A 24,418-nucleotide genomic window follows, 5' to 3' on the forward strand; every position below is an offset into this window, starting at 1 on the left:
GTACATTGTACATGTACCAAAGTACACTTGTAGAAAAACAATTTACTTGCATTAACTGCATTTAGCGTTAAGATATGGGTATTTTCATGTGTATGTAATAAATTTACACTAAATAACAACCAACTGGCCTCAGATTAATGAGTTTAGTTGACGAGATGTCCGTCGCACAGACCAAATTTTTAAGATTTGTTGTGTTACAAGATATTTCATAACTGTTTTGATTAAAAGTATAGCTTTTCCCTTTTTATACCACTTCTTGTCAAAATATGTGAAGGTTTTAACTGTGTTGAAGACTATGGTGACGTTATTTACGTCACATTTTATGTATTATGATGTCATATGGCATTTTCGTCACATGGTGGCGAATTTGGGTGCATGACGAATTTGCCTGCACTAACGTTAGGTTACATCCAAATAACAATAAAAAAGACAAAATTATTATAACACAAAGTATTTCTGTTTTTATTAAAAGACTTTTATTCTGATTGTAAATATATATGTTTGTTATATATTTATATTTTACTTTTAGAAAATAAGAAACTTAGTTCTTTTCCTTATAGATTTATTCCAGGATATCTTATCCATACGAATTCAAATTTACTCCGTACTTTAATGAACCACAGTAAAATACAGGCTTTTAGGTTAAGGGTATATACCACTGCATCATTTATAATTGCACAGAAGAGTTCCTTCACTCAGAGTTTTTTTTCTTGGAGCATTCTCCCTTCTAGATAGAAAATGAAGCAACTTAAAGGAGTTTTTTCTGACTTAGAGTAATGTCCCCTGTCAAGATTTTCATATGATTAACAGCCCATACATTGGACACTTAGTTTGATGTTGTACTTTTATCTTTATCATTATGGCCTTGACCTCATCACAGTTATATAGCTACTATGGGTAATGCAGAGTACTATAACAACTCGACCAACACTTCGACTGATGGTGTAAACTACTATCTAGAGAGAATCACCTGCACTCCTAACGTAAGTAAATTTAAAACTTTTTTACCTAATCTGCATAACTCATACTTGCCAACTTTTTGAAATTTCCATGGGGAGATTACGCGTGCTTAGAATTAAAAGCAGAAATAAAATATGTGTGCCGGGAATGTACACCCTAGGGAAAAAACAACACTTTCAAATGGCATCTTTTGAGCTGTTCTTTCAGATGAAATCATTAAATGTTAGAATATAGGAATAGTTTAGCAAATTCACTGGTTGAAAATGCTCAATTTTAGGGTCCGAAATTGGGAGTCTCCCCCCAAAATCGAGAGAGTTGGCAATTATGATAACTAACATTTCCTAGCCAACACTAGAGGATATCTTTTGATCAGAATTTTCTGTACATATTTATTCAGAAAAAAGAATGGATTCAAATGATAGAAAGTATGAATAATTGATGCAACATATGAAACAAATCAGCCAAAAAAGATGTCCTATTAAGGGACCCTCTTCATCAATCCATGATACAATTTTGCTTTTTGTTTGTAGATGATTCACATGTTTTATATTTTTTACTCCCCAGGACACAACTTTAGGATCGCTTTGCGATTTTGTCAAGTATGGAGGCACCGAGTAAGTTTCTACTTGTACAGCTCAAAATCATATATCATGACTTGGAAACCAGAATATATTGCATATTATATTTTTTTGATATGGAGAGGGAAAATGTTAAAGCTTCCTATTTCATGCAGATTATTTTGGTATTCAATTTGCCTTATCTTCCCTGAAGTTTTGAAAGATCTGTGTTATGTACAGTATGTATTTTTGAGCCAACGTCTTCAAAATGAATTATTTCTGATAATTTAAGCCTTCGATTACAAACTAACTGAGGGGATGTGCGATAACAGCAGCATATTTCTTAAATGATAACTGCTTAGTTTTGGTTATGCATTTTATGTTGTGATGTTGTTTCATAGTGACTGTTTATCTTTGATATATGTTGTGATATATAAGTGTTCATGTTTCTGTCTTGAAATAGGGGTAGATTGCCTTGAAAATGCGACAAATTCCTTTGTCTGTACTGTAGTTATCATTTCTATGCTTATTATCATCTATTTAAGTAATACATATCCAATGAATGTTTGATTGTTTGAATCCAGTACCCATATTCCATCATACTGTCATTATTACTTATGAGACTTTTATGGTTTTTTCGACAGATATATAATTCCGATGCAGGTATATATGTTGTTTATGTTCCTGTGGCTGAACAACTTTGTGATTGCATTTGGCCAAATGGTCCTAGCTGGCTCATTTGCTTCTTATTACTGGGCCTTCGAAAAGCCAAAGGATATTCCTCATTTCCCAATCACGGGGTCTGTCTGGAGAGCATTGAGGTAAGATACGGAAATATAGCTGGTGTATTACATCAGTATATATTATTACTCATTCACCCCTGATATTTCATAATGAACTATACCAACCTTTGAATTGGAAGAGTTAAAATGTGGGTTCAGGGGTGAATGAGTTAATAACATTGTATCATTAAGCCCCATAATACCATATGCATGTACCAGGCAATTGTTTGTTGTAATAAGACTGAATTTATCATGACAGTAAATTAAAGTTTACAGCATATGTCATATACCATGTATAATTATTACATGTGAATCGAAGGGCAAATTAACGCTAGATGAACATGGGGTTTTCCATTAAAGGGCAAAGATTTGATTTGGCATAATTTTCCTAGTATACAGTACAATGTACTTGAAACATATCGTAAAGGACTATATAGTTTGGGCCTTTTTTGGCCCCCAAATCCATCGAAATTAAAATCTTCAATAGAACTTTCAAACGACTGTTTCTTTAATTTTGAATACTTCCTCTATACTATCATGTAAACATTTATTTTTGTTTTCAATTATGGATGCCATGATAACCAGTTAATATTTGCACAAATTGATGTAATTCAAATATTATGTCAATTTTGACAGGTTTTCGCCTAGCTTTTCTTTTAGCTACCATAGAGCGCACTCTTGAACAAACTTTATATTTCTCCTAAAGATGTATAACAGGTGTCTACACATTATCCTTTGATATTGAGTTTGTTCAAGCATGCGGTCTATAGTTTCCAGGAGAGAAACTATGCAAAATATGACAATATTCACTGAATATTCAATTTTTTCTAATTTATGCAAATTTGAACTTGTTACCATGGCAACAATAATTAGAAATACAAATAAATATTTTCATGATGGTATTTGGGGAGTATTCAAAATTAAAGAAACAGTCGTTTGACAGTTTATTTAAAGATTTTGAATTTTGATGCATTTGGGGGCCAAAACACATCCAAACCATACATAGTCCTTTACCACCTCATACAGATAATAACAAACTCAGTATCTAAAATCTCAAATTTAGATGACTTAATGGCCCCTATATTTGCATTTGTTAACATAAATAACCTACAACAAATATTTGAGATTTGCTTTGTGTCTTGAGAACATTGTAAATAAAAATGCGAATTCTACATAAAATACTATGTCACTTTCTTATACTTCCACCTAAAATATTTGAACCTAACCATATATTGAAAGAAATATGGCCAAAGGGAGACAATTTGTGCAATATTGTTTGTAACAGGAAACCAAATCATCTAACCGTATTCCTGACTTTGAGATTTACATTTAACTTTGTTTTATTACCGTATGTCAACATTGTCAAGAAAAACGACGTAATTCGAATATCTTAAATGATAAATTACAAATGCATTTTTTTATCATATTACATTTAAATGTTTTGATACATTTTGTTACAAGAATGTTGCGTAATGTTTGGAACTTTGCACATTATTCAAAAAACAAAAAATCTATGAAATTCTATATTTTTACAATAACGTTAAGGCAGTGGACATTGGTATGTTTTCTCTTCCACACACCAATAAGTCATGTGTATACCGTAATATGCTCCGTTACCCTATGAAAGCTCAAGTGTCACCACTTGGAAAAACAATTGTGAAAAAAACTTGTTCAAACAATTTCAAGCCATCGGTGCTGATTTTTTTGTAGATGTTTTTGTAGATTTCCGTCGATTTCTGACACAGGCGTAAACATGTGACTGACAAACTGTGGTCAATATCAAAATATACATGTCCTCAGTTTGTGTCGAGTTGATGATTGATATAAGCTATAACTAGATACAACAAGGATAAACAATCACCAAGCTCTATTACATTCTGTCTGATTGACTACGGTAAAACCTCATTACACTGCCACGATTAATCCAGAAAACCTATGGCGTTTTAAAGGGGTTCGGCAATAGATTGAGGGGAAAATTAAAAGGAGGTCTTAAAAAAAAGGGACATTGATATATTTTGGCATTAAACGAGATGGCAAATGAAACAAGGGACATTCTATTTAGATTTTACTGTAGTACAATACAATGATTTTGTGACATTATTTTGATTTTGTTGTTTTGTAGGTACCACACTGGGTCTCTTGCATTTGGGTCCCTCATACTGGCAATTATCCAGTTCATAAGGATTGTGCTGGAATATCTTGACTACAAACTCAAAGATAGTGAAAATGTGGTGGCTAGATTTTTTGTCAAGTAAGTGTCAAGATAATACTGTTTGTCGTATATAGTGTTGTAAAGTAAGGCGACACCATTGGAGAAAGACTTTTCATTTCAGTAATACCTACCTAACTTTAGTATGCATATTAAAACGTTAAGGATTTAGAATAAGTTCTGCCTTCCATTCCTGAATGACATCTAAATCCAAACAAGCAACATCTTGTTTGACATTGCTTTCTCTTCCTTTGCTGGCTGACTGTTTTTGTGTTTGAGCTCCATGATACTTATATTAACAGGATGTGTTTGTTAATGACTGATACTGTCTAGCAACTCGTTCACACTTCTTTGGGGAGTGTGACCTGCATCATGCTTGTCTTGAAAATTTCCCTTGATCTGAGGAGTGTCTTAGGATCTTGCCTCCAAATGTTAAGGTGTTTAAACTCCCTAAGGACTCTAGTTTAGGCTTTTTGTAAGAAGGATTCTCTAGTTTGTTCAGAAAACGGAGCAAACACAAGTGTACAGGTGGTGGTGTCAGCTTTTAGGAATGGGCTCTGGTACAGTCTTGAGATGAGAGGTGTGTTATGGTGGTGGGGGAGGGGGGCTCTTTTCCGCAGGTTCTTCAGGTAGAGAGGAGTGGGAAACCCTCCTATCTAGAAACTTCCTTGAGTATAAAAAAAATAGCCAGAAATGTAAATGGCACATCCTTGTTTTTGTTGGTGGTGAACTGTCATAAGTATTTGGGCTTTGCCTCCAGACAAGGACTACTGCCTGTCGGTTGTTCATCCGGAAACTCAGGTGTTGGTGTTGAGGATGACATTGGTACCGAGGCTGTTCTATCTGGTTTAGGTCCCAGTTTTTATTCGCACAGTTTCTTCAGCTTGCCTGTTTGGCCAGGTTTGACGATGCATAGCCTGCAAATTCTGGTACCAATATCGGCACAGCGTACCCTCCCGGTCAATTTGCTGCCCCAGTCCTGATGGATCCAGCCAGAGGTTTGCATCGTAAAGGAAATTGGTGGTTAATTTCTCGAGGTTTGCAAGTCAGGTGGTTCTGGACCTGGGCAGTCTCCAGGTTTCTGATTTAACGAAACCCTGGGTTCAAGCAGGTCATTTTGGCCAATTCTTGGGTCTTTCTCCTCCATGTTAAACCGTGGGATTCGTCTTTTGAGAATCTTTGTGGTTTGGCGTCACCTTCACAAAGACGGTGTGGTGAATGCCCCCATCCCCCCATCCCCCCNGAGGTGGGCTTTGGCCGCGTAGCTTAAGCCTATTGCAAAGACATTAAGTAGTCTTCTTTCTATGACTCACCTGTTGGAGCTCCCTCCAGAGAATTTTCCTTAACTGTCTCCGTTTGCAAACCCCTTTCCGCCACTGACGCTCGTGACTGATTGTCATGATGCAATGAAGGAGAGAGACTGTGAGGACGTGAGACAGGCAGGGGATGACATTGTTCATCTTGTCCTTGGGTGCTCCGATATTGGCACTGGTATTGCAAAGTCGTCTTCTGATATTCCCAGGAAGCTTTTGCCTCCAATAAGAATGTTCAGAGAAGGGTTGACCCAAGCCTGTATGGGGTGGAGGCCTAACGACTGTTTTCCGGGATGCGCTTCCTGAAGGTTGGCGTTACCCGGATTCTCGAGGAGAACTGCCAACCACCTTATGCATTGTTTGTTCCTGAATCCACCACGCTTTTGGTATGTAGTGACGCCTCGGTCCTACACTAAGATGAGCATTTAGAGGTGATTTGTTAAGTTACCGACAGGTTGTCGTGTATCTTGAGAGGTCAGGCATTACATCTTACCATCTGTATCATCTGGTCGATACCGTTGCTTAGCCAGGCTCTTTTCGCAGGGCATGTCATCCTACATTGCTAGATTGATCATGTCGTCCTCATCTGCCATCTTGCAATTCCGATGGAAGATTTTATTTAATTTGTGTATTGGCAGTAAGATTGATCTGGTCAAAACATCTATACCATGGATGGCCAACTTCTTTTTGTAGTTTGTCTGTGATGGTTTCCGTTTCTGTCGGTACTGTTGCAGTCCTTGACCTTCATTCTTATGGTCTTTACATTTTTAGTCAGTACGTTCTGGCACTGTAGTTGGCTTTGCTGCTGAAGAAATGTGTATTCTGCGACCATTTTCAATTTGTATTCTATCAGGTATCTAGGTGGTTCACCTTTATTGTAATTTGTGTCATGGGGAGCTTTCTAGCACGTCAAACATATTTGGGGTATTTCTAGCACTTACGAACAAATTCAGGGTATTCGTCGGGGTTCCTGAAGCACTTTCTGCCAGGAGTTCTTCTCAATTAAGTCTGCCATTTCAGCCCTATTTTCTAGCTGAATTAAATAATCTGAACTGCGACAAGAAGAAATCACGTACTGATGTTGTGATAATTGTTATTCCTGAATGAAATATTGTCACCAGTCTGATATAAATGCATCAGATTGTCACCTATGAAACGACTACCAGAAATATTTGTCATCTTTAATTCATAAACAAAGGAGTTTATTTCAAAAACCATCCTGGAATACTATCACTTAAATGATGTGATTTCAACAGACAGCACTCCACTAACACGTTCAGTATTAATTAAATACACTGTATTATTATCAAGGTCTTGCTTCCAGATATTATCACGAATAAAAAAAAAAGACTGATTTTGTATAGATATTAAATCTCATGGTGATAGTTAAAAGAAAATGCAAAGTCATTTGTTTTTCATTGATACGCTAACACTGGTAAACAGTTTGTGGGATTGGCACGGTAAACACTCCCTGCTATGCAGATCATGGGTATAAAAACAAAACAAAATGGATGTAAAGCCTTTGTTTATCCAAATATTGTTCCGACCTTCTACAAATGTGTCCATTGTCAATGGTCAGTGACTTAATTTAGAACACAAAACATGCTGAATTGTCAAATCATCCTAAAAAATAATCGAAGGTTACACAGTTAATTTAACATCTTGCACTTCTGAAATATGTCATGACAAAATTAAAGGCTCTGTATGTGATATGTCGCAGCTGACACAAGTAGACTAGTTTGATTGTATGATGTACATCAAAAATCGCGCGGCAATATAACAGTAAAATTGACCGGCTTTTAAGTCATGTGTGGCTTCTCAGTAATCTTCAAAGGACAGGTATCAGCCTAGCGATTGGTCTTTTTTTTTTTTCTATTGCTGAAACCAATCGAATACAATGAAGGTACATGTAACAGCGCGCTTTCGATTCTGTTATGGCATTTTCCATGGGTGCAGAGAACGTATGCGAGCATAACCCATGTAATTCTGAGGATGGCGGAACAGTTGCTCCCACATTTCCTGGTACTGATACCACCGATCCATCCCACTTGAACTTCTGCTTCATCACATAATGTAGCCAGTGTTTAAACATTGACTTACCATCAGTATTCTTGTTCATTATAGTGGTATAAAACATAGTGACAGGACATACTCATTGGTCAGGACAGGCGGTAAATTTTATCTCATCCTTTGAATCTAGTTAATTGTCATTCAAGTGTCTTTGTGACCTGAATTCGCTGTTTTGAAAAGGTCCTAATGAATCTGAATTTGCCAGGAAATCTCATTATTTACAAAGCTGTAAATAAAAAAGTATTTTTTCTTAAGATCTGTTAATAAGAGCAGCAATTGCTGATGAACATGGTTTCAGTTGGTGTGGTATTATGTACAGGATTTTGAAAGTTTTGTGCAGATTGACTGTGATCACAGACAGCATGGAAATTAACAGTGAACTGCATTCTTCCTTTACTTCACAGTAGCATGTCCTTTCTATCACCATCTTGCCCTTAATGTCTTGTGCCCTACCCTTTCTTCCGAAACTATAGAGATTATTGAACGTCCGTGTGTAGCATCCCTAGTTAGCACTGCCACCCACATATGTCCCTAACCTTAGTAATGTCGATGTATTTGGGCACGTGTTATATTACACCTACATGTAGGTTATATTACAAAATTAACGAGAGATATATTGATATATAATGGCCAACTTCTTTTTGTAGTTTGTCTGTGATGGTTTCCGTTTCTACCGGTACTGTTGCAGTCCCTGACCTTCATTCTTATGGTCTTTACATTTTTAGTCAGTACGTTCTGGCACTGTAGTTGGCTTTGCTGCTGAAGAAATGTGTATTCTGCGACCATTTTCAATTTGTATTCTATCAGTTATCTAGGTGGTTCACCTTTATTGTCATTTGTGTCATGGGGAGCTTTCTAGCACGTCAAACATATTTGGGGTATTTCTAGCACTTACGAACAAATTCAGGGTATTCGTCGGGGTTCCTGAAGCACTTTCTGCCAGGAGTTCTTCTCAATTAAGTCTGCCATTTCAGCCCTATTTTCTAGCTGAATTAAATAATCTGAACTGCGACAAGAAGAAATCACGTACTGATGTTGTGATAATTGTTATTCCTGAATCAAATATTGTCACCAGTCTGATATAAATGTATCAGATTGTCACCTATGAAACGACTACCAGAAATATTTGTCATCTTTAATTCATCAACAAAGGAGTTTATTTCAAAAACCATCCTGGAATTCTATCACTTAAATGATGTGATTTCAACAGACAGCACTCCACTAACACGTTCAGTATTAATTAAACAAAGGAGTTTATTTCAAAAACCATCCTGGAATTCTATCACTTAAATGATGTGATTTCAACAGACAGCACTCCACTAACACGTTCAGTATTAGTTTGTTGGATTGGCACGGTAAACACTCCCTGCCATGCAGATCATGGGTATAAAAACAAAACAAAATGGATGTAAAGCCTTTGTTTATCCAAATATTGTTCCGACCTTCTACAAATGTGTACATTGTCAATGGTCAGTGACTTAATTTAGAACACAAAACATGCTGAATTGTCAAATCATCCTAAAAAATAATCGAAGGTTACAAAGTTAATTTAACATCTTGCACTTCTGAAATATGTCATGACAAAATTAAAGGCTCTGTATGTGATATGGCGCAGCTGACACAAGTAGACTAGTTTGATTGTATGATGTACATCAAAAATCGCGCGGCAATATAACAGTAAAATTGACCGGCTTTTAAGTCATGTGTGGCTTCTCAGTAATCTTCAAAGGACAGGTATCAGCCTAGCGATTGGTCTTTTTTATATTTCTATTGCTGAAACCAATCGACTACAATGAAGGTACATGTAACAGCGCGCTTTCGATTCTGTTATGGCATTTTCCATGGGTGCAGAGAACGTATGCGAGCATAACCCATGTAATTCTGAGGATGGCGGAACAGTTGCTCCCACATTTCCTGGTACTGATACCACCGATCCATCCCACTTGAACTTCTGCTTCATCACATAATGTAGCCAGTGTTTAAACATTGACTTACCATCAGTATTCTTGTTCATTATAGTGGTATAAAACATAGTGACAGGACATACTCATTGGTCAGGACAGGAGGTACATTTTATCTCGTCCTTTGAATCTAGTTAATTGTCATTCAAGTGTCTTTGTGACCTGAATTCGCTGTTTTGAAAAGGTCTTAATGAATCTGAATTTGCCAGGAAATCTCATTATTTACAAAGCTGTAAATAATAAAGTATTTTTTCTTAAGATCTGTTATTAAGAGTAGCAATTGCTGATGAACAGGGTTTCAGTTGGTGTGGTATTGTGTACAGGATTTTGAAAGTTTTTTGCAGATTGACTGTGATCACAGACAGCATGGAAATTAACAGTGAACTGCATCCTTCCTTTACTTCACAGTAGCATGTCTTTCTATCAACATCTTGCGCTTAATGTCTTGTGCCTTACCCTTTCTTCCGAAACTAAAGAGATTATTGAACGTCCGTGTATAGCATCTCTAGTTAGCACTGCCACCCACATGCATGTATGTCACTAACCTTTAGAATCATACCTTGAAATTATTGATAGGTACCATGGCCATATTCTGCAGTTGATTATTATTGAATGTATAATGAATAAATAGTAATATGTGAGAGTAGTAATTTGATATATTGATATATAATTAACGCCCCTAGTTAACACTGCCACCCACATATGTCCCTAACCTTAGTAATGTCGAGGTACTTGAGCACGAGTTATATTACACCTACATGTAATTTCAACAGACAGCACTCCACTAACACGTTCAGTATTAGTTTGTGGGATTGGCACGGTAAACACTCCCTGCCATGCAGATCATGGGTATAAAAACAAAACAAAATGGATGTAAAGCCTTTGTTTATCCAAATATTCTGTTATTAAGAGCAGCAATTGCTGATGAACATGGTTTCAGTTGGGGTGGTATTATGTACAGGATTTTGAAAGTTTTGTGCAGATTGACTGTGATCACAGACAGCATGGAAATTAACAGGGAACTGCATTCTGCCTTTACTTCACAGTAGCATGTCCTTTCTATCAACATCTTGCCCTTAATGTCTTGTGCCTTACCCTTTCTTCCGAAACTATAGAGATTATTGAACGTCCGTGTATAGCATCCCTAGTTAGCACTGCCACCCACATACATGTATGTCACTAACCTTAGTAATGTTGATCTACTTCAGCACGTGTTATAGTACACCTACATGTAGGTAATATTACAAAATTAACGAGAGATATATTGCTGTTGGTAAAGGTGACTTATTTTCATTGAAATTTAATACAGATTCGAAAAAAATGGGAATGACTACACGATATTACTTAAACCCTGCCTTTGCCAAAATATGTACACATATCTATATGATATACTTACATAAACGAGTATTTCTAAATACATATGTCAAACTCCTTGAACATTCCGACACATAAATTGATACAGCGTCTCTCTTTTTTTCTTTTTTTTTCTCTATAGTCTTACTTTCCCTTCCATACCTCTAACCTGCTCTAACCTCTGTTCTGTCACATATTCTTATATATTGGACATACTTTAGCTGTAGTTAAATTTGGCGCTAATACAAAATGTTTTCAAAGTCTAAAACACCAGCCCTTATAATATATGTAACATAATTACTTAGAATCATACCTTGAAATTATTGATAGGTACCATGGCCATATTCTGCAGTTGATTATTATTGAATGTATAATGAATAAATAGTAATATGTGAGAGTAGTAATTTGATATATTGATATATAATTAACGCCCCTAGTTAGCACTGCCACCCACATATGTCACTAACCTTAGTAATGTCGATGTACTTGAGCACGTGTTATATTACACCTACATGTAGGTTATATTACAAAATTAACGAGAGATATATTGATATATAATTAACGCCCCTAGTTAGCACTGCCACCCCCTTATCTCACTAATATAACCTTAGTAATGTCGATGTACTTGAGCATGTGTTATAGTACACCTACATGTAGGTTACATTAAAAAATTAACGAGAGATATATTGATATATAATTAACGCCCCTAGTTAGCACTGCCACCCACATATGTCACTAACCTTAGTTATGTCGTATCTAACATCTCTGAGGAAATCTCCATATGTAACATCATCAATGTAACCAATAAACTTACGTATCTAACATCTCTGAGGAAATCTACATATGTACCATCCCCAATGTAACCCATATACTTATGTATTTAACCTCTCTGAGGAAACTACATATGTAACATCACCAATGTAACCCATATACTTACGTATCTAACATCTCTGAGGAATTCTACCTATGTAACAACAACAATGTAACCCATATACTTACGTATCTAACATCACTGAGGAATTCTACCTATGTAACAACAACAATGTAACCAATATACTTTCGTATCTAATATTTCTGAGGAAATCTTCATATGTAACATCACCTAATCGGATGAAGCCTTTTATCTTACGTATCTAACATATCTGAGGAAATCTACATATGTACTGTAACATCATCTAATCGGATGACGCCTTTTAACTTACGTATCTAACATCTCCGAAGAAATCTTCATATGAAAGATTACCGATACTTCCCGTTAACTTACGTATCTAGCATCATTGATAACTTAGGTAATTCGTATCACTGGTTTAAACCGTGGAATTACATAAGTAGTATCACTGATGTAACCTTCATGTGTAACTGTACTGACACAACCTGTTAAGTTACAATCTAATGTATCTGATGTAACAAGTGAATTTACATAACTCACATCACTGATTTAATTACTCAACGAACATAAGTGGTATCATTAATGTAACCAGTAAACTTACGTTAACCTACAACTATTTACCTCACAGACGTAACCAGTTGACTAACATAATTAACATCACTGATGTAATAGGTTTACTTACTTAGGACATTACTGATTTTATCAGGTAACAAACATCTGAAATTACTGATGAAATGATGTATTGAAGATGTTAAATATGTTGATAAAAACGAGTGATTCTTTGTCATTGTTGCCAGAAACATTCATGTTATCATTTTTACTTGTAGATGTTTGAAGTGCTGCTTCTGGTGTCTCGAAAAGTGTGTTAAATTCCTGAACAGAAACGCTTACATAATAGTAAGTATTAGAAGTATACATATAAACCAATTTTGTTTTTTCTTTTTAAAAAGGATGGGACTTGAACCTAAGTTGAGCATTTACCCAGAGAGGTCAATAATTAACATTGTATAAGTTATTAAGTCTGTATAAAATAATAATAAAATAACTGATGATTTCGCCCCAAGTCTTTATTTATGGAACTTTTGTGTGTTATTTACTCAACACAGTCTAGAAGTGACATACATATCTGTAAGTTTTTGATTTTGTAACTTATTGTCATTAACCAATAGAACATCAAAATACACAAAAAATGCTTCGCAGGTATTGATGAAAAATTAGCAGTTTCCTTTCTAAAATTAAGTTAATGTTGACTGGCCTCTGAAAAATATATATATTAAGTAAGTGTGCACCGAAGTTAAATTATAGTTAAGTACCTAGGGAAGATCAGTGGCTATGTCTATTTGGTTAAGTTTAGTTTGAGAATTACAATATAACTAAATATTTTAGGAACTCCTTAATGTTTTTAATGAATATGGATTACGCTGGTTATTGAGGCTTAACAACTGTGTAACACTAATGAAAGAACATAGAAAAACATACTACCCAATTGTTTCTTATTTTAAATTTTAACTACTGCAGTTTTTTGGCAAACTCTGTTTGTTTGTTGTTTTTTTTTTTTATGTCGACAAAAGCTTATTATCCACACTCTTAGGAAAAGAACAAACTGGGACCAATTGGGGTTTGTTTTGGAAAAACAACTTGTTTCATGCCTTATGTTAAGAACAAAGACGAAAGTTTATTTTCCCCCAATAAGAACATATATAAATTCGTTGGTGTTAATTGAGCAACGTCTGTATTTTCAACTTTTTTTTTCAAGCAGGCGTTTCCTGTACACAACCCGCGAGTGACAAATACAATGGTATCCAATTGAGTGTCAATATCCGATAGAATACTTCGGTACAGAAATAGTACTCGCTGGGCATGAAATTAGCAAGTTTACTTATGTTAGAACAACCGGGGTCCATATTATTAAAAAACCTGTTATATTTTTTACCTAAGAACGTACTGAAGCTTCATTAAAGGACCACTGTCCTATTGCAATGTGACTTTTCGTATATACAGTAACCCTGCTATTGATTTCGTTTTAGATATAGCAGTAGCACAGTTGTGCCAGGACATTTCCGTTGACTTGGTTGCTAAGTTGGTTGGAACGATAGTATAATAGTCTAGGGTTCGAGTCCCGATCTAGCCACAATAAATTTTATTTTCAGAACACTGTTTCTATTTGTATTTTGCTCGGTTCTTCTTATCATTTATTCTTTGGTAAAAAAATAATTGTTTCAAACATATAGTCATGCTGAAAAAAAAGCGTTTTTAATGCCTATTTAAATTGATGACATGATGGAGTAACAGGAAATCGTCGTAGTTCATTGATATACAATTACTTCAGTCGTAATGCTGGATATAGATTATGTATAAAAGGAGTTTTAAATATATTACAGGTTCAAAGAACCTCGAACAGCTACATAACAGTTAAAAGTAACGTTGATTAACACCAGGCCATCCCGTTTCAGTGCTGTGCCACGGCCACATACATAAAATGTTTGAAATAATGAGTTTATCTGGTAATTGGCGCCATTATAGGTCAGCATGTACTAGCTGCCATCAGAATATTTGACTGATAAATAGAAAAATATCTTTTTTACCATGCTTTCGAACATGAACAGCGAATTTCATCCTAATTTTTAATTAAAAGCCCATAAGGGTCCGCATCGCTCCTGGCATGTACAGTTGTTTATATTCCGGATTAAGTATTTTCAAATGTTTTAATTATTTCAATTCACTGAAGATATACTATTTTAATACTTTCGTTTCCGTGAGCATTTTTTGCTCTCAAGTAGTTTTGATCGTGACAGGTTTTCTGCACATGCCTGTTTTCAGACTCATATGCATGTCAATAGGACTTGCTGATGATTGAAAGCAAATGTTGTTACGTGTTGACTTCAGAAATAACATATAAATGCCATGCATACACTTTGAGAGAAATCTGTATGTGTTTAGTATTAAACCACATTTTTGGAAATCCAACCATACGACAGAGTAGGGTTATGAATAGTGTATGGTTGGTTCCATTATATTTTTGGTTATTTGGTATAAAAGTTTACTGTTACAAGTTGCTAATATATATATATATATGTCTGTTTAGGTTGCAGTTTATGGAAAGAACTTCTGTTCGGCAGCGAAAGATGCTTTCTTTCTTATACTACGAAATGTTGTAAGGTAGGAATACACATTGTTAATGGGTTTTTTACGATATTCGGTGCTTAATATGCCGACATGTATCATTACAAGCTAAAGCATATTTTAACAGGACGATTAGTACTTCTACAATTTATCACGCTTAACTATTTGATTGTCTTATTTGTCTCCGAACCATTACTTCATACATGTATGACTAACGTTGGAGTTAGTGTGTCGTGTCAAGTTTATTTCTGCAGTATATACTACCTAGGTTTCGTTAAAAGCAAAGGGTATGGTGGGAATTGTTTAAATTGTAATTCTTGTCCAGACTGAACCTTTTAGAAGTATGATTATATTATTTATGTCACAGAAGTGTGAATTATAAACAGATTGGTGAATGTAAGATTCAAATCCTCAAAATGGTGAAACAATTCTTGTCTTGGCTATTTTTCTTCTTCATGAAAATGATCCCCTCTTTGACAATTGGATTTCTCAAGAGTTTTCTGTTAGATATTCATGATATCCTCGTTGATACTTTCATTCTCATGTCATCCCTGGTGGACTTTTTTTCTAAATATTTTTGTTCTTGTTTTAAGGTGTGAAACACATTTCTTTATTGTTCCTTTTCATAGTATATAATATTAATATATGTTGTGATGTATCAAAATAATACTAATAATGTTGTCGCTTAAAATAATGATTATATTATTGCATTTCCCAGACTAGATCGTATCTTTTGAATATATATATATTTCTATGAAAAGTAGTAGGTATATGTAATAGAAATAGAAATCTGGTAAGTTGTATACCATTTTTAAGTATGTACTGCTAATAGCTCGGCCAAGCTTAAACATGGGACAGTTAGTTAAAGAAATGACAATCTTATAAGTAACAGGACGTTAGCTTCCGGGTGGCTTCATATATTTTGATGACAACAATCGCTGATAGATTATAATCGCAATATTCTTAAAATCATAGTCCAGAAAAGTGGGATTCCAATGAAATTTTGCATAATTATTGGTGCGCGTACCTGGATATGCAAGAAACTTTTTTATGAAGCTGCACATTCAAGATGACCGGTGTGACATCTGATTAGTCAATGGTTAGATATTGACCGGTTTCGATCCAATTTGGTGTGTAGTTATATTACGCTGTTACTAACAGTACACGTGACTTCCATTACCATCACTAATAACTGTTATTCATTGGAACTATTGTTTTGGCCTATGTTGTATGTGTGACATTGGAAATAACGATTTATGCTAAATTTGAAGTTTGAAAATGTATTACATTGACTAGGTTTGTTGTGGTAGGAGACACGCATTGTATCATGACTAGACAATATTTTGTTGTAGTTTGGACAAGTATTTCAAATATTAGGTTTGTCCGGGCAGAGGACATGTATTGGAACATGACTTAATAATGATTCGTGATGGCGCAGTGAGTAGCGCACTTGCCTTTCATCAAGGCGACCAGTGTTTGATTCCTCGATCGCACGTCGAGATGTTCGGGGTGCATTTTCAAGAGTGATTAATATAAGTTGAAACAACTTTCAGCTTATCACACTTATCTATTGGTTTCTCAGTGTGAGGTGTTTTTTCGATCCATATTTTCTTTTATATTTAGATATCATTGCGTCAGACAGTGTGTCCTGTGCAGATGTTTTTTCTGTAAATACGGCTTAGGGGACCATCAAAGCGAAGAATCAAATGTCAACTTATTAAAATGTTATTCATGTACAAACAAGACCTTCTATGTTGATGATTTTATCATAACTCTGAAAGAGATTCGGGGATGTCGATTTGAAACCTTTAATTGGAAATCTAATTCGTATCTTGTCAGTGTTTTTTTGAATTTATGATTTTTCTATGAAACCTATCCTGCTTCAGCATCTGATTTTCCAGACTTTTTATCGCAGACTCATCATGTCCTTCCAGGTTTTGAAGTGTCTTATCAATTGCTGCTTTTATCTATTAAAATTAAATTTGAGTCGGGATTCTGTACATATTTTAAAAAGTGATATATTTGCTATTAATTTTATTTGATATCAATAAAATATGTCCAGGTGTTTCGAGTACAAATAATGATGATGATAAAATTACCAGACTGCATCTAACTTTTGATTCTGATTTCTATCATGAAACTTTATAATTACACATTATAAAACTAGAAAGCTAGTCAGTTGTGAAGAAAAGTATTAATATTTCCTAGTTAGTTTCTGGAACACCAATGTTTAAACAATAATGAAACAGAAATGCTTTTAGATTTCGTTTTACGTATTTCCCGGCGCGTGAGTCTATTTATAGAGCTGATTTAGTTAAGTCAGTTTCACTCGGCATTTGTCGAGAAAGTTTCCCTGTGTACAGTAGCAGTATAGCTTAGCACATATTTTAACAATTATAAAGTTTCAAGAAACACAAAATGCAATAATGTTTACTGATGTGTCAGTTAAAAACAAATTTGTTTAAAATGCCTCCACTCATAGTGTTTATGCTAAAATTTCTGTTTCTTTTCTCTCCTAGGGCCGTTGTGCTGGATAAGCTTACCGACTATGTGCTGTTTCTGAGCAAGCTAGCTGTAACCGCAGCAGTTGGTAGGTAGCAAATGAAATATATTGTCACAGGATAGAACAGCAATATATGCAAGACATTGTTTTTTTTACACATTTGTTCTGTAGTTAAAATAATCAATGATTCTTGTGCAAAGTACAATGCAATCTGGCTCCATTGTGATTATCTTGTATACGAATATAACTGAATTTGGCAGTACGAAGTTTAGTTTGTAACTTAGTGTAATAAAAATAGCACTATTCAGTTTAGTTTCAACACCAGTGATATATTGCTTTTAGTGCTTTTCTTTATGATTGCTTTGTACATGGGTATGATAAATTTTGCGCTATTTTGCTAAGTTTTACAATTATGCAACGAACCCTAGAGTATTTACGATAAGTTTTTACGGTAGGATTGTGGTAAATTTGTACAGATGGATAAAATACAACGTAGAGCTATTGCAATTTGTTTGTTCACGAGTGTAATGAAAATATATCGCTATTGTGATTATTTTGTTAAGTAGTGTATAAAAAATCCTAGCAGTGTTGTTATTTGTTTGTACAGTAGTGCATAGTGCATTGAAATTGGTGCTATTGTAAAATTTCGTAAAAACGTATAATAAAACTTCTAGCAGTCTTGATGTTTGTTCGTTAACGAGTGTAATAAACCTAGCGCACTACCGTCATTAGTTTGTATAGTACTGCAATACAACTGAGCTTGATAAGCCTGGATGTCATAGAGTCAGCTGAGTTATCGATTTTGATCAGTGAATCATTCATGCCATGAAACGTCAAGATTGCAATTTCATATATTTGTGGATGCCTCGAAAACGTAAAAAAAGAAATGCGCCATATCTACTGAAATTGAATGTATTGGATAAAATGGACATAATGAACTTTTGCTGTCATAACTAGTAAATATATGACATTTTTGTATATCTCCAATGCAGTGATCATAAAAATATCACTTTTGTCATACCCGACAATCTGACCTATTTAACTAGACAAGTTAATGTGATTAACCTTTCTTTCTGTTTACAGGGGTTGGAGCATACTATTGGTTTCAAGGAAAGATTGCATTCTTTTCCGACTATGTGCCTACGCTCAACTTTTACATCACACCAATTGTGGTATGTACATTATCCCTTACACCTAAATAATAACATAAGCTGTCGTAAACCTAGCTGATGCACATAGGTTATTAAAACGTACTTTATAACACTTTGTGATAATATGTTCCATTTCGTAACAACCACCAACCTGTTAATTTCCATATACATGTTCAATATATTTCTATGCTTGTTCAATAAAACAAGAAAAATTGAAAAAATGTGGATTAAAACCGATCGATTTTAACTTGCTTCATTCGAGGTACTTAATTCCCGTTATTCAACGAGTTGATTAAAAAAATAGGTGTAACATTTCTTATGTTTGAAACGTTGAAGTAAAGTCATTGCTATTAAGTTGTAACATCTTAGACATAGATTCAATACATACTCCTTCATTGTAAATATGAAAGAGGAATCTATATATTCAAAGGAATGGCTTAGGGACCTGCAGGGTTGTCATTCTCTGCGATGGAAATTCGTTTAGTTAAATGAGTTTTTTCCCTTGCCACATCAGCAGGAATCTCACTTAATGCAACTTGCTTCTCCCTTCATTTCACGCATAGCGACTCTGAATGGGACCACAAATGCAAATATTTAACCCTGATGTGATCACCAAGCAGTGGAAGGTTTTATAAAGAAAATGATAAATTAAATACCACATTTATAAACTTAACATCAACATATTACAACATTAGAAAAAAAATGTTTTCAAGTATCTCAAAATAAATCTTTCCTGTGTTCATGTGTTGCCATGTTTTTATCGGTTTTGAATTCGAATTTCAGTTTTGTTTAGACTGCGTTTTCTCTTTTTTCAGATTGTGATTATTGGCACGTTCCTGATCACGTGTGGGTTCTTCAGTGTCTACACGATGGCAGTTGACACGTTATTTCTATGCTTTTGTAAGTAAACGATTACAAATAGCTTTGTTATTGATGCTTAATCAAATTTAAGACGCGCCTTATAATTGTCGCTTGTTGACACAAAAAATTAACATCGTTTGAGTTAAGTGGTAGAAGTAAATTGGTAAAGAGAAAAGTTTCAACGTATACATCAATCACATGGACTATATCAGTAATACGTGAACGTATGTTTAACAATTTTGGTAAAGGCGTCTTGTAATAAAAATCTTTGCTAATCATTCAGGTTTGACGTGCGAGACTTTAGTTATTTGACTTAATACAAAACCTTATGTAACTGTTACCTTACTTGGATATAATAACTTGACGTAAATGAGGATGGTTTTGTGTAGTTAGGGTGTTGATATTTTTAGTTTTATTAAATTCATTAATACATTTTAAATTTGGGTTAATATCTACGTGTTCATTAACATCTGATCTGTGACCGTTGATGACCTATACATATATTTCTGGTATAACTTAAGCAAATTTACAATAAGGAAACATTGAAATTTTATTGATATATATATATTTGATAATTTGACCTGTAACCTTTGGTAACTTTTACATTGGCATTTGGTATACATTTGCACAATGATATAAGGAACCTATCAAATGTATACAATTGTTTTATTATATTATTGATGGGCAAGATGACCTGCTTATAAGAGTTTAATTATATTTTGCGCATAAACGGACGCATTTCACTAGTTTTCCACAAGTATCTTTTAATGTGTAAACTAAGTATATAACTTTGTTATTGTAGTGGAAGACCTAGAAATGCATGATGGCTCTGCAGAAAAACCATACTTTATGAGCAAAGGGCTGATGAAGATAATTGGCAAAAAGAACAAGTTTGAGGACCCGGATGATGACGGCAAAGACAAAAAATCCAAGGGCAAATAGAAAAAAGAAAATGATGATTTCTAATGATGATTTCTAATTTTTCAAGTTCTGAAATAATTATTTCACTTAGTGATATATTTGATTTTGGAATATATATATGACAGGGATATGTACAGAATCAGGTATTCAAAAACAGAAAAAACAGAGTTCACAGTAATAGCATATATTAAACAGTTGCCTGACCAGCATACTGAGATTGTAAAGTGAGACTATAAGAAAAAAACCATACCTCCCATTAGCTTATCTGACACGCAACGTCTATATTCAATGCCTTTTACTTTCAATTTCAAACTTCGCATTTGAAAAATAAAATAGAAGCATTTTTTTAAATAAATGCTTTTTTAAAATATAGATAATCTGACAATGCTCTCATACTTTAAAGTATGATCGCTGCTTCCACCAATAAAACCGAAAGTATGATTTTGTAAATCAAAACTAACCATAGATCACGTAATGGCAAAACAGCTTTGTGATCATAGGAAAATCTAAGAGAAATCTTATTTAGATTGTAAGATCAACACTATCTACCATGATAGCTTTAAAGTATTTTGAAGTTGAAAAAAAACTAGTGATAATTTATTAACCTCTAGATAGAGATTTAGATGGGTAATATATTTTTTATGTTTTTTTATTTTATGAATTGTAATGTTGGGATATTTTTAAGTGAAGGGATATTTGTGTGACTAGTAAAGACCTCTTACTTGAAACCAGATATATTGTCATATCTCTTCTCTCAAAACAGAGATATTGTCATGTCTGTACCATTTAAATAGAGATATTATCATGTCAATACTTCCAAAGCAGAGATACTTTCTTGTCAATATCCTTAAAACAGAGATATCACAATGTCAGTACTCTCGAAACAAATATACGGAGATATGGTCATTTCAGTACTCTCGAAACAGAGATATGGTCGTGTCAATACTCTCGAAGCAGATATATGGTCATGTCAATACTTTATAACAGAGTTATTGTCATGCCATTACTCTCGAATTTTCGAGATATTGTCATGGCAGTTATCTCGAAACAGAGATATTGTTATGTCAATACTCTTTAAACATATTTATCATCATGTCAGTACTCTCGAAACAGATATACCCTCGGGACAGATATCTCAAAACATATATATCGTCATTGTCAATAATCTTCAAACAGAGGTATCGTCATGTCAATATCAAGGGAGATAATGTGTTAACAGATGTAATGTTATCATAATTTTATTTCAAACGTTCGACATGCTGTAATTGTTAGTAAGTTTGAAATACTTTTTGTAGAAAAAAAGTACCTGTGATGCGATATGTATGTAAATCAGTTTATTACATTCTCTACCCAATTGGTTATCATACTATCCCATAAACTTTCAATAAGTATCATGCTATACGAACCGTTTTGGAAACAAAGAAAAATGTTACGCTTTAAAGATTTCGCAGCAAAAGCGAAACTATTTGTTTTTTTCTTTGCTTACCCCGTCTTTATATTCAGAAAATGTGTTATTGGACACAAATTGAGCATATGATGGAAAGAAAAAGAATTTTGTTCATCTCCCATCTTGTATGCTAAGGACGTATTGGTGTATGTTCGTACAGTTTGAATTTAGCTGTAAGTCTCCTTGAAATGTTTGACATTTATTATATATTGATGCAGAAATATGGTCTGTGACCAATTTCAGAATGACATGTATATTACACAGCTTCTCTTACTGTACTCGGTGATGGCAACCAAAATGTGACTTGATGCTCAGTGTGAACATAAAAGGACAACACACTTAAAATCCATCCCAATATTTGGCAGAATATACTTTAGTGTCGACAGAGACAATGTGATAATAGTAATAAAGTACATGTGATTGTGATATTTTGATTATAATATATTAATAACCTCTGTGATATAGGTAATTCTATAGTTTTATCTTCCAATTTCAATGTCAGTTTCCGTCCAGATTGTTTACATATTAGATAAATTAAAATCTAATGATGTGTTCCGTCCATATAACTATTGTTTCAAATTGGATTGTAGTTTTTATTGTAGTTATACCAATCCTTACATGTGGGAATGAACTAGTGTTTGTTCAGATATTGTCTCGTATATATTTAATAGTGTTGGTATTGTACATACGATTGTATCATATGCTCTGATGAATCTCTAGATGTGTTTCAACCTTTATCCTGCCATGATTGAATACAATAATATACACGGCATTGAGTCATCGCTTTGTAAATATATTCTGATTTTTCACATTGCAATATTTGTTGTATTATCTCGGCTGGTTCCAAGATAGAGTTACACATCTTTTATAAATAAATATTTTTGAATATTTTATGTATTTTTAATATATTTGTTCTAGTTTAAAAAAATTAAATGTACATATATTATTTAAAATCAATTCTGTTTATTAAGTGTTCAGAGAACGTCTTTATCATACTGTTTTTTTCATTTGATATTAACTGGATAGTTTAGTGTTTCCCCTGTATGTTTTTGTCGACATTATCATTAAATGTTTAGCCCTTAGTAATAATTGTAATATTTTGTTTTTAATTTTTATATTATTTATAATTTAAATATATGATCTGACGTTTGCAATGCTATATCTTTTATTTTAAATGTCAGAACTTACGACATTATTTAACGAGAAAACCTGACACTAATATTTACGGTGGGGTCTGGATTTTTATCTTTGGAAGTCAAAGGTTGTCTGCGATATATTTTGAGTTAACCCTTTTAAAATGAAGGTTATTCCATGTCGTTAATAATGATAGGACCAATATAAATTTATATATAGAAGTGCACCAACGAGTGATGGTTGGTTCTCATGTTTATCTTTCTAACGAGAGTGATATAAATATGATAACCGACCATCACGAGTTCAGACATTACATCTAGAATACCATAAGTTTCCCGTCGGAATACGTTATTCCTGTTTCCGATCTGGGAAACTGTCGTCATGAACTCTGACGTCATAATATAAGACGCACAATTTGTGTTGCTTCAATGTCATTTATGCAGAAGGCATACGAAATCCCCGATTCTGAAGAAAAGACACATTAGTCGCATCTTGAGATCATGCAGTGGGGTCGAAAATCTTTATTGCAATGTGAAACATTTTCTAGGACAAGTCAGTGGTTAGTATACTAAAGGAAAGGAAATCAATGTCTAAAGAGCTCCAAAACATGTAGAAATTCGACAAAAGGGAAAAGGATGTTTCCTGTATGTTAAAAAGTAATCAGTAATCATTATGATGTTAAATTATTTCTGAAATGTCTTCAACTTTGTACCTTTTTGTGTAAATGTGTGTATTATTCATCATTATGTATTACAATGATTGTTTGTTAAAATAAAACATGTTCATCTTGCAATTTTGTTTATTTATTAATACATTTCTCATATATGCATATGTATTGTTGATGTAACTCAGGTGATGTACGTTATGTGTTATAGTAATGTACATGTATATAGTTCAGGTGTTATGGTGATATGGTGTAGGTGTTATTATGTACCATCCTCGAAATTCCAGGAGTTGTGCTCACTCTTTCTGGACGCTGGAATATGTAACGGAAAGTCGAGTAAAATATTATATTCGGCGTTGTGAAAGCGTAATCGTCGACATGTAGATTTATATTAGGCTATACTTAAAGAAATGTAAGAGGCAATCGTCTGGCATTCAAATATAATGGTACCGGATACATTTGATTCCATTTATAATGTTCCGATTAGTAAGACTCACTTTATCGACATCTAAAATATACA

At 34.1% G+C, this 24,418-nt stretch overlaps 1 protein-coding gene across 1 annotated transcript in view; it reads left to right on the top strand.

Annotated features, from left to right (window-relative positions):
- Nucleotides 1–23,817, top strand: part of LOC110456144 (choline transporter-like protein 4) — a 55,387-nt gene extending 31,570 nt beyond the window's left edge. The window contains exons 13-22 of the mRNA XM_021506713.1: nt 881–983; nt 1,525–1,574; nt 2,162–2,338; nt 4,422–4,550; nt 12,922–12,991; nt 15,180–15,253; nt 17,737–17,807; nt 18,804–18,892; nt 19,687–19,771; nt 20,535–23,817. Coding sequence (XP_021362388.1) covers nt 881–983; nt 1,525–1,574; nt 2,162–2,338; nt 4,422–4,550; nt 12,922–12,991; nt 15,180–15,253; nt 17,737–17,807; nt 18,804–18,892; nt 19,687–19,771; nt 20,535–20,674 — 988 coding nt within the window. The 3' untranslated portion in view covers nt 20,675–23,817. The remainder of the gene's footprint in view (nt 1–880; nt 984–1,524; nt 1,575–2,161; nt 2,339–4,421; nt 4,551–12,921; nt 12,992–15,179; nt 15,254–17,736; nt 17,808–18,803; nt 18,893–19,686; nt 19,772–20,534) is intronic.
- Nucleotides 23,818–24,418: the final 601 nt, after the last annotated feature.

The sequence above is a fragment of the Mizuhopecten yessoensis genome, unplaced genomic scaffold (genome assembly GCF_002113885.1).
Source record: "Mizuhopecten yessoensis strain PY_sf001 unplaced genomic scaffold, ASM211388v2 scaffold8537, whole genome shotgun sequence".
Lineage (NCBI taxonomy): Eukaryota > Metazoa > Mollusca > Bivalvia > Pectinida > Pectinidae > Mizuhopecten > Mizuhopecten yessoensis.